General features: G+C 41.5%; 1 protein-coding gene across 1 annotated transcript; it reads right to left on the bottom strand.

Moving 5' to 3' along the window:
- Positions 1-8059: 8059 nt before the first annotated feature.
- On the bottom strand, positions 8060-10402 carry LOC122289230. The gene is made up of 3 exons (XM_043096208.1): positions 10205-10402; positions 9641-9844; positions 8060-9487 (listed from the first exon to the last, which is right to left on the bottom strand). The coding sequence occupies exons 1-3, from the start codon at positions 10400-10402 to the stop codon at positions 8060-8062; spliced, it is 1830 nt and encodes a 609-aa protein (XP_042952142.1).
- Between the last annotated feature and the right edge of the window lie 624 nt (positions 10403-11026).

The following is an 11026-nucleotide window of genomic DNA, read 5'->3' as shown; positions in this document are numbered from 1 at the left end:
AGAAAAGACGGGTTTCTTAGAGTCAATCCATCCAATGCTAGAACTCAGTTACGACTGTCAAGGTGGGATGTATTTGATGAGATTTCCCATGAGAAAATGGTCTAAAAGGCAAAGGCCGAAGTCCGATCAGTTGCAATGTAGAAAGATGTGCGCCTAGGTGGCGATTGGTGGTGACTATGGCGTTGGAATGACTTTCCTTGTATTAAAATGTGGTGGATCGAGTCTAATCTTCTATTCCGCTCTAAGAATGATGGGAAACAAAATAATAAGAGTAATAACGCCCATATCAAAAAAGACAGAAAGAATTAAAAATTAAATTAAGTGCGGAAGATGGTTTAAAGATGATTAATCACTTGTAAGTTGATTAATGTGCTTAACTCCAATTACAACCTTAACCCAGGCAAGATAAGGGGCGAATGGCACATCTTGGGCATGAGGGAAACCAATGGATGACATTTTTGTGGGCTACAATTCGAAGAATGAAAGAAAAGATGGGTTTCTTAGAGTCAATTCGTCCAATGCTATAATTGAGTTACGACTGTTAGGGTGGGATGTATTTGATGAGATTTCCCTTGAGAAAATGGTGTAAATGGCATAGGCTAGAGTCCGATTAGTTGCAACGCTCAAAGAGGTGCACCTAGGTGGCGATTGGAGATGACTTTGACGTTGAAATGAATTTCGTTGTATTGAAATGTTGTGAATCAATTTTAATCTTCTATTCTTCTCTAAGAATGGTGGGAAACAACAATAAAAGTATTAATGTTCATATAAAAGTGGTGAGAAAGAATTAAGAAGCAAATTAAGCTTGAAACACGGTTTAGAGATGACTAATCACTTGTAAGTTGATTAGTGACCTTAACTCCAGTTACAAGCTTAACCAAGGCAAGATAAGGGGAGTTTGGCACGTCTTGGGCTTGAGGGAAACCAATGGTATGGCATCTGTGGGTTACAATTGGAAGAATGAAGGATAAGAAAAGTTTGTTTGAGTCAATTCGTCCAACGCCAGAACTAAGTTTTGACGGTTAAGGTGAGATGCATTTGCTGAGATTTCCCTTAAGAAAATGGCCTAAATGGCAAAGGGTAGAGTCCTATTTGTTGCAACGCACATGGAGGCACACCAAGGTGACGATTGGCGGCGAATTGGGTGTTGGGATGACTTTCCTTGTGAAAAAGCAGTGGTTCTACACAACACTACACCTAGAGGGGGGTGAATAGGTGTAATCTAATTTTTATGGCCTTTTGAAAATTAATCAAACAAGCAGTTAATAAATAAATCAAATAACACAAATAATCAACACATGATTTTGTTCACGGAGTGGAAACTCATTTGAAGAACATCTTCAAAATCTAAAACCACTCCGGGTGTAAGACACCACCTCAAATCCACTATAGAAACTTTAGTTTGTTACAACCAATTTAGAGACACTCACAAAAACTTTGTAGTAGCTAAACTTGGCTTGCAACACCACGAGTGACCCACTCGATCTCTACACGCATGTAGTGTCGGAACTCCGACCTTCCTATAGCTTCCCACGAGAACCTCTCGATCTCTGCATCAACGGCAGCTCCGGACTCTTCCGGCCAACAAAAATGTCCACTTCAATGGACTCAAGTAAGAGTTGATTTTGTATGTGTTGTGATGGAGAAATATTTATCCAAGAAAGAATCAACCAAATGGGGGAGAGGTTGCTCTAAGAAGTTCTTGGAGGCCCTTAGGGTTTTTGCTCTGATTCTCCACACATAGAACAGAAGCTAACATGTTCTATTTATAGTTCCCATCAAATGAGACGTTCAAAACCCTACATTGTAAGTGATCTGGAACATTGGCTCGAGCGAAGTGTCGAGCGAAGGTCGAGCGCCGAAATCTGCCTGAGTTCGCTCGAGCGCCATGTCGAGCGAGTATCGAGCGGTTGACTCTGCCTGAGTTCGCTAGAGCTCAGTGTCGAGCGAGGGTCGAGCGACACACTCTGCTTGGGTTCGCTCGAGCTCAGTGTCGAGCGAGGGTCGAGCGGTTGAATCTGCCTGAGTTCGCTCGAGCCGTATGTCGAGCTATGGTCGAGCGTTTGAATCTGCCAGAGTTCGCTCGAGCCGTATGTCGAGCTATGGTCGAGTGGTTGAATCTGCCTGAGTTCGCTCGAGCGCTCTGTCGAGTGAGGGTCGAGCGAAGTCGCTTCTTTTGACCAATAATGAGCACACTTCAAGCCCATTCCGCAGCAACACTTGTTACAACACTATTTTACACAGGTTTTCACAAGAATATGCCAACACGCTCATTTTTCCCTCAACAATCTCCCCCTTTGGCATTTCTGTGACAAAACCTCTAACCTATACATATGACCTAATCCTAGCACACCCAATTAGATCCATATTCTTGAACATGTTGAAAAATTTCTCCACACGCTTAGCAAACGGTTAAACATACCCATTCACATATGCACAAAAACGTATTTGCAATTCTCAAATCATAATTCATGTCAAGTACAGGTTTTAGAAGAGAAATATTTCATTAAACAACAAATCATAGATTGAGTTCAAGAAACATTAGTCAAACAATCAGTAGCTAACAAGAGATATAAATCAACAGACATAACCAAAAGCTGCTGTTCCCCCAAAACAAAAATGTTAGTACAAGTAACACTCCCCCTGAGTTAATACTGTACTACTCCCCCTCAACAATATCTCCCCCTCAACAATCAATCTCCCCCTTTTTGTCACAAGAGGCCAAGGGTCTCAATCATCACCATCGGCATCCTCATCATCCTCATTGAGCTGCCTCTCGATGTCATTGAAGCGCTGAGTCACAAGTTGTTGCAGGTTATCAACTTTCACCTCAAGGCTATCGAACCGGGCGTCAAGGCGAGCTAGATACTCAAGTACCTGCTGAAGACTGGGCTCCGACGAATCGGGGGCTGAGGAAGATGGCTGAGAGCTGGATGGGGCCGAGGTAAACGGCTGAGAACTAGATGGTCGAGAGCTCGAAGGCTGAGAGGAGGGAGCGGGAGGGTGCTCAACACGGATAGGCTGTGGAGTTGTGTGAGCACGACTCAGCTGGACCGTCCTACGACCAATAGGAGCCTTAAGGGCAATTCTAGGCTCCTGAGGATGAAAAGCAACAGATTGGGAGAGAGCTAGTCGGGTGATTAAACACGGTAAGGGCAAACCAGTCCGTGTTTTGGAGGACTGATACGCCTCAACAATAACCCGACACAAAGACTTCCTAGATCAATGGAGACACCATTGATCAAGGCATACAGCAGACAAGCACGGTCAAGACCCACATCACTATTATGACCAGTAGGATCTAAGTTCGTAAGAACAATGCTACTAAGAATGAGGTGATCGGGGGTAAAACGAGCAGTTGAAATAGGGGTTGTCCCTTCCCAACTACTAGGTCGGCCACAAAGACAAGTAGCAATGACTTGTGGACTTGGAGGAGATGTCCGTGAGTAGGGAAACTCAGGATAGAGCTCACGAGGGGCATTTAGCAGAGTCGCTATCATGCCCGGAGTGACTCGGAAAACAACATTCCTGAGACTGACTTCAAATGAGTCATCAACAGATATGTCATGAATATTGGAGTAAAACTCCCTAACCAACTCCACAGAAGGAGTGGGATGACCAGTGGTCAATGCCTGCCACTGACGAGACTCAAAAATACGGGGAATTATAGTCTCGGTAAGCTCACCTAATGTCACTTCATGCTCGACTATGGGAGTACGATGCGAGAAGTTCTGAGAGTATAACTCTTGGGCTCGGGGACTATGGAATTGGGCTTGAGCGGGTGCAGGGGGGTTTTGGCGAGGACAAACACGTCGAGACATGGTTTCAGCTGTAGACAGAGTCAACGACGTTAGACAAGGCTAAGGCAATGCAAAGATGTGATGAATGCATGCATGCTGATACAACAATGCCAACCAACAATGTAGGACTTGGTGCATGCCCGATGTCACTCTTCATTTTTCAAAACAATAATACATGCCAACCATTTGCAAGCCAATTCATGTGCATGACTCATGTGCATGACACATATGCAATGACAACCCACATGTAAGCCAATGCCAACCCATGTGCATGACTCTTATGCAATGACAATGCCAAGCCATTTACAAGCCAATTCCAACCCATTGGCAAGCGAAAGCCAAACCTCATGCATGACCCATGTGCAAACCAATGCCAATTCTAAACCAAAACACCTTCAAAACATAATGCAATCCTAGTTAAACGATGTCTCAAACCTAGGATAGACATAAAATAGGTATGGGAATAATGCTATGCCAATGCATGACGAAAAAAAGAAAACACAATTCATTTAGGCATTTTATCAAACACTTGGAGTGCATCCAAGTGTGAAACTCGGGCATAAGCCCATGGAATTTCCAAAAACTGCCTAAATACACTCAATCCCAACGATGGCTACACAAAAGCCTCAATAACCCAAAAGAAACGGAACAATTTCAACAAAAAAAATTTCAAAAACCCCAATCCGAACACCATTTTCAAACTACACGGAAATACCCAAAATAAAATCACCAAAACATGAAAATACACAAGAGAAAGGGATTTACCTTGGTTTGGAGATGATTTCGGAAGGAAAGAACTCGATTAACCGAGGAAATTTGAGAAAAGAAGGAGGAAAATTGCATGGAGGGGAGAAAACGCACGAAACAGAGCAGTCTGCTCGAGCGGCTCGAGCGGCGCTCGAGTTTTATAACAGTCGTTCGCTCGAGCGAACTTAAAACCCTCGAGCGGCTGTCGAGCGGTTTTCGCTCGAGCGGGGTCGAGCGAGGGTCGAGCGAGACCTCCAGAAAAACACATTTTGCCCAGATTTGAAGCATACAACATTCACATAACTTGGACAAATACTGGGAATGTCAATTTTCACACCAAGAGTACATATCAAATGTAGAGAAGCATCATATTCCCATAAAATACGCAGTTTAAAACCAAGTATCACAAGTAATATAGACGTGCGTGTTTAAAGCGGTCCTTGCTCAATCAAGAAATTTCAATCGTAAGGCGTGAGTGGGGTTAGGCTGAACATGAAACCATAAGTGCTTGGGAAGCTCATTCAAGACACAGAAAGTCAAACCTAATGCTGCTAGGACCTGAATCTTTCTGTTTAAATACTTGTCTCAGTATGTTCAAGAAAACAGAAAACTTATTCTGTTTTTCACCCTCCTTTTTTTTTTTTTTTTTTTTTTTTTTTTATATAATAACTTCACTTTTTCTTTTCTGTTTGAGATACCATATTTTTGCACAAGCAAACCATGATGAGGTCATCTAGCCCGTGGTCAATTCTATATGTAGGTAGAGCTTCCTACCACTTTTGATTGCCTCCCCAATAAACTCACAAGTGGTGAAATGTCAATTGATTGAGTTTGGAGTGAAGTGTGTGCTGCCAGTCACAGATTACATGAGATACTCATGTTCCAAACCTTTGTAAAACATAGATATATGATACAAATCTCAAAAGATACATGCACCAAGATTTTAGAATTAACAACCCCACTATTATATAGCGCAATCATGGAGTGCATGTAGGGGCAGCAATCAAAGACAATAAAACTAAACAGCTAACAAATGCAACCCAAACATCAACAACAATAAAATAAAAAAAATGAAAGTGCATGAAAAACATGTAATGCATGTTATGCATGTTTCAGGCTTATGTCAAAGCACAAACCCCAATAGCCTTTCTAAGAAGTTCAAACCGAAGCTTATCCAAGGGTTTTGTAAAAAGGTCGGCTAGTTGATGTTCGGTGGGAACATACTCAAGGGTCACAACCTTCGTTTCCACAAGCTCCCGAATGAGATGGTGCCTAATGTCAATGTGCTTGGTCCTGGAGTGTTGGACAGGATTTTTTGAAATGTTAATAGCACTGGTATTGTCACAATAGATGCTCATCACTCCTTGGGCAATGCCATAGTCACATAGCATTTGCTTCATCCACAACAATTGCGTGCAACAACTCCCTGCAGCAATGTATTCAGCTTCAGCCGTAGACATGGAAATTGAGTTTTGTTTCTTACTCATCCAGGCTACCAAATTCGTCCCCACATAGAAACACCCACCAGAGGTGCTTTTCCTATCATCTGCATTACCTGCCCAATCAGCATCTGAATAGCCTGCAAGTTCAGTGTTAGAGTCTCTAGAATACCAAATCCCATAGTTAATCGTCTCATTTACATAACGAAGTATGCGTTTGACAGCTATTAAATGTGATTCTTTTGGATTGGCTTGAAATCTAGCACACACCCCAACACTAAAAGCAATGTCAGGTCTACTTGCAGTGAGATACAGCAAACTCCCAATCATGCTCCTATACAAGGATTGCTCAACATTCTTGCCTGACAGATTAGCGCTTAGCTTAACACTGGTGCTCATGGGAGTTCTAGCATGGCTCTTGCCATCTAATCCAAATTTTGTGATAAGATCTTTTGCATATTCGGATTGAGATATGAATAACCCATCATTCAACTGTTTTACTTGGAGTCCCAAGAAAAAGGTTAATTCACCTACCATGCTCATCTCAAATTCATTCTTCATCTCATCAGCAAACTCAAGAGCCAGAGTGTCAATAGAAGATCCAAAAACAATATCATCCACATAGATTTGAGCAATTGTTATGTCTTCTCCAGCTTTTCTGATGAATAATGTCCTATCAACACTTCCTCTCAAAAACTTGTGGTTCTCCAAATAGGAAGTTAGTCTTTCATACCAAGCTCTGGGAGCCTGTTTTAGGCCATAAAGAGCTTTCTTTAGCCTGTAGACATGACTAGGATATTTTGGATCCTTGAAACCCTTTGGTTGTTCAACATATACTTCTTCTTGGAGAACTCCATTCAGAAAAGCACTCTTGACGTCCATTTGATAGAGCTTGAAGCACATATGACAAGCGATGCTCAACAAAATTCGAATTGACTCAAGTCTGGCAACCGGAGCGAAAGTCTCATCAAAGTCTATACCCTCCATCTGGGCATACCCTTGAGCAACCAGTCTTGCTTTATTTCGCACAATGATTCCATTCTCATCAGACTTGTTCTTGAAAATCCATTTTCTGCCTACCACATTGTGACTTTCTGGTCTTGGCACCAAATACCACACATCGTTCCTCACAAATTGATTTATTTCATCATGCATAGCATTTAACCAATTCTCGTCACTCAAAGCTTCTTCGACCCTTTTTGGCTCAATTTGTGAGATGTAACTTGAGTGAGCCAATTGATTTACCACTTTCCTTCTTAGTCTCATCCCTTCATCTATGTTTCCTATAATATTTTCTTGGGGATGATTCAACTTTACTCTTGAAGAAGGTTCCTTTTGGCTTCTTATCTTTTCATTTGATGTGAACTCCAAGTTTTCCCTTACTGCATCACTATCTTCTCTTTCAGCTCCACTTAGTAAGTGAGATGGCTCATCTTTATTCAATTTCTCTTCAGGAGCATCATTCACTACCACATTTATGGATTCTATTACAGTTCTGGTGTGCAGATTGTAGCATCTATACGCACGACTGTTTCTAGAGTATCCAAGAAAAATCCCTTCATCACTTTTGGGGTCAAACTTAGCTAAGTTTTCCCTGTCTCTCAAAATGTAGCATTGACTTCCAAACACCTTGAAGTACTTCACATTTGGTTTCTTTCCTTTCCACAGTTCATATGGTGTTTTGGAAGTGTTTGGTCTCGGATAGACTCTATTCACAATATGACATGCCGTGTTCACAGCTTCTCCCCAGAAATGGGTAGGAACATTCTTGCTGTGTATCATGACTCGAGCCATTTCTTGAATCACCCGGTTCTTTCTTTCAACCACTCCATTTTGCTGTGGAGTGATAGGGGCAGAAAATTCTTGACTGATGCCCTCTTCATCACAGAAACTCTCAAGATTTGAATTGTCAAATTCTCTTCCATGATCGCTCCTAATTCTAACTATTACCTTTCCTTGCTCATTTTGAAGCTTCTTGCACAAGATTTTAATCGCATTAGGAGCTTCAGCTTTCTCTCTCAGAAATTTCACCCATGAATATCTGGTGAAGTCATCCACCATTACTAGTATGTATCACTTTCCCCCCAGGCTTTCAGTTCTAGAGGGTCCCATAAGATCTATGTGCAATAACTCCAAAGGTTGTTCAGTTAGGATAGCCGTAGTTTTCTTGTGAGCTGTTCTAACTTGTTTTCCCAATTGACATGACCCACACACAGGAGTCTCCACTTTACCCAGCTCAGGCAATCCTATCACCATATCTTTCTTGGCAATCTTGGACAGATTTTTATGATTCACGTGTCCAAGTCTTTGGTGCCACAGGTCTGTTGCCTCACTCTTAGCACTGTTGCAACTATGTTGAAAATTAGGAGTGATGCCATAACAATTGTCAGATGTCCTCGTTCCCTGCATCATGCAGTTTCCATCATTATCTGAAACAATGCATTTTTCTTTTGAAAAGCGAACCTCAGCACCATTGTCACACATTTGACTTATGCTGAGAAGATTTGCTTTTAATCCATCAACAAACAGTACTTCCCTCAAGACGGGTAGTCCAGGTATATCAATTTCACCTTTTCCAACTATATCAGCTTTTCCACCATCTCCAAAAGTTACTGTTCCACACTTGTATTCCTCAACAGTTTTAAACAAACTCCTATCACCTGACATGTGACGCGAGCATCCACTATCAAGGTACCACACATATGTGTCTCTAGTCTTTAGAGCAATGTGTGCCACATGACATGTGTTTCTTTCTCCAGTTCTGACCCACATCTTTCTAACTTTTGGAGAGCCACCCTTTTTGGTAGTTGACAGTTGGTCTAACTTGACATTCAGCATCTCATTTTGCCTAGTTAAGGCCATCACTTGACTCCAAAGATTCAGATGCCCTCTTCTTGGTTGTCTATCTCCATTTTTCATGTGATTCTTCCTAAGCTCATAGCAATTTGGTCGGATGTGGCCAGCCCTACCACAATTATGACACACACAGTTTTCTTTGCTATCTCTTTGTCTCCTGAATGAAGAGGTATACTTAGGAGCAGTTATGAGACGTTTACCCATGTTTGGAGGGTGCACACTTTTGCTTTGAGAAGGTGTATGTTCATACGTGATGTATCTTTTCAGCTTAAAACACTCCGTTACAACATGACCTGTTTTACCACAGTGGTGACAAATAGGTCTTGCATTTCTAATTCTTGGTTTCACATGAGACAGAACACCCATTTGGACATGAGATTTTCCCTTGTCAGATGGGTTAGTCTTTCCATTGACAGCTGATTCATGAACAAACACAGTCTTCTTCTCATTTTTGTGGGAGACCTTTGAGGTGGTTGCAGTCTCAGATTTTACTGCACCATATCCCAGACCACTCTTGTCACTGTGGGGCTTTCCAAAGCTTAGAATTTCATCCAACTTTTGTTTCCTGCTGGAGAAGGATTTCAGCTTTTCCTTCAACAAGTTTATTTCACTTTCATGAGCTTTTAACTCATCTTCCAAGCAAACCTTCTTCATTTTAAAGTGATCAGCTAGAACAATGGCATCAGTTAATTTGCCTTGAAGCTCTTCATTTTCTCTTTTAATGAAGTCTATCTCTTCAATGTGCACTTTGTTGAGTTTCCTCAATTTAACACATTCCTTGTATAACTTCTCATAAACTTCTTGCAGCTCATCTTCATATTCAGATTCATTTCCAGACTTGCTATCATCATCCGACACATTTTCACTGTGTTGACTTTTGCTATCTACCGAGACAGTGAATGCCATGTAATTCAGATTTCTTTTTGGGGAAGAGTTCCCTGATGAATCACTTGACTCCGATTCACTCTCACTTAGGGATGCAATTTTTGCTCTTTCTTTTGCCTTTTTGTAGTTTGGACATTCCAGGCGAATGTGTCCAAAACCACGGCATTCATGACACTGCACACTTGACTGACCCTTGTCTCTATTTGTTCTAATGTGCTTTTCAAAGTTTCTATCCTTGTTCCCTGAACTTGAGCCTCTGTTGTATCTTTCAAACTTTTTCTTCTCTAGGCTCTGATTCTTTTTATTTCTAGCCACAAACATTTTCTTGAATTTCTTAGCATAGAATGCTATTTCTTTGTCACTCATAGCCAAATCATCGGATGACTCGTCTGACTCCTCTCTAACAGTATTGAGGGCTATGGACTTGTGCTTTCTGTCCATTGGAAGAGTATGTTCATATGTTTGGAGGGAGCCCACCAATTCTTCAATTCTCATAGTATCCACATCTTTGCTTTCCTCAATAGCCGTAACCTTAGGACGAAATCTCTCAGGAAGAGATCTGAGAACTTTTCTCACAACTCTATTCTCAGGAATTCTGTCCCCTAGATTAAAGCGAGAGTTGACGATATCATTTAGTTTTGCATAGAAAGCATCAAATGTCTCATCATCCTTCATTCTCAACTCCTTAAAACTGGTGGTCAGCATTTGAAGTTTAGAATTCTTTTCCGCCTTGGTACCTTCATGGGTAACCTCAAGAATGTCCCATGCCTCTTTGCAATTTTCACACATGGAGATTCTCTTGAACTCCTCCTGGGACACGGCCATGAACATTGCATTCAAGCCTTTGCTATTCCAACTACACTCATTGACTTCATCCCTAGAGTAATTTTCCACACTCTTGGGGGTTTGGACTCCTTCAATGACTACAACCGGTTCCTTCCATCCATTTGTTATGGAAGCCCACACTCGTTCATCCATAGACTTAAGGAAAGCTCTCATTCGAACTTTCCAATACGCATAGTTGCTTCCATCAAAAAATGGTGGAGATGTGAGTGATTGAGACCTATCCATTTAAACCACTACAGCAGGATCACACTCAGGAACTAAATCCTAGCGGAGTGAACCCGCTCTGATACCAATTGAAAAAGCAGTGGTTCTACACAACACTACACCTAGAGGGGGGGTGAATAGGTGTAATCTAATTTTTATGGCCTTTTAAAAATTAATCAAACAAGCAGTTAATAAATAAATCAAATAACACAAATAATCAACACATGATTTTGTTCACGGAGTGGAAAC

The sequence above is a fragment of the Carya illinoinensis genome, chromosome 12, assembly GCF_018687715.1.
Source record: "Carya illinoinensis cultivar Pawnee chromosome 12, C.illinoinensisPawnee_v1, whole genome shotgun sequence".
In the NCBI taxonomy this organism is placed as follows: domain Eukaryota; kingdom Viridiplantae; phylum Streptophyta; class Magnoliopsida; order Fagales; family Juglandaceae; genus Carya; species Carya illinoinensis.
The sequence above is the reverse complement of the archived record's forward strand: the minus strand, read 5'-3'. Positions and strand labels throughout refer to the sequence as shown.

Excerpts from the sequence above, each read along its gene's own strand:
- LOC122289230 (XM_043096208.1), bottom strand. The coding sequence starts at position 10,402 with ATGAAGGATGATGAGACATTTGATGCTTTCTATGCAAAACTAAATGAT. Across the intron at positions 9,845-10,204 it reads CTATGAGAATTGAAGAATTG|GCAAAAGAAAGAGCAAAAAT; the intron begins GTGGGCTCCCTC and ends AACTACAAAAAG. Across the intron at positions 9,488-9,640 it reads ATGAAGATGAGCTGCAAGAA|GTTTGCTTGGAAGATGAGTT; the intron begins GTTTATGAGAAG and ends AAAATGAAGAAG.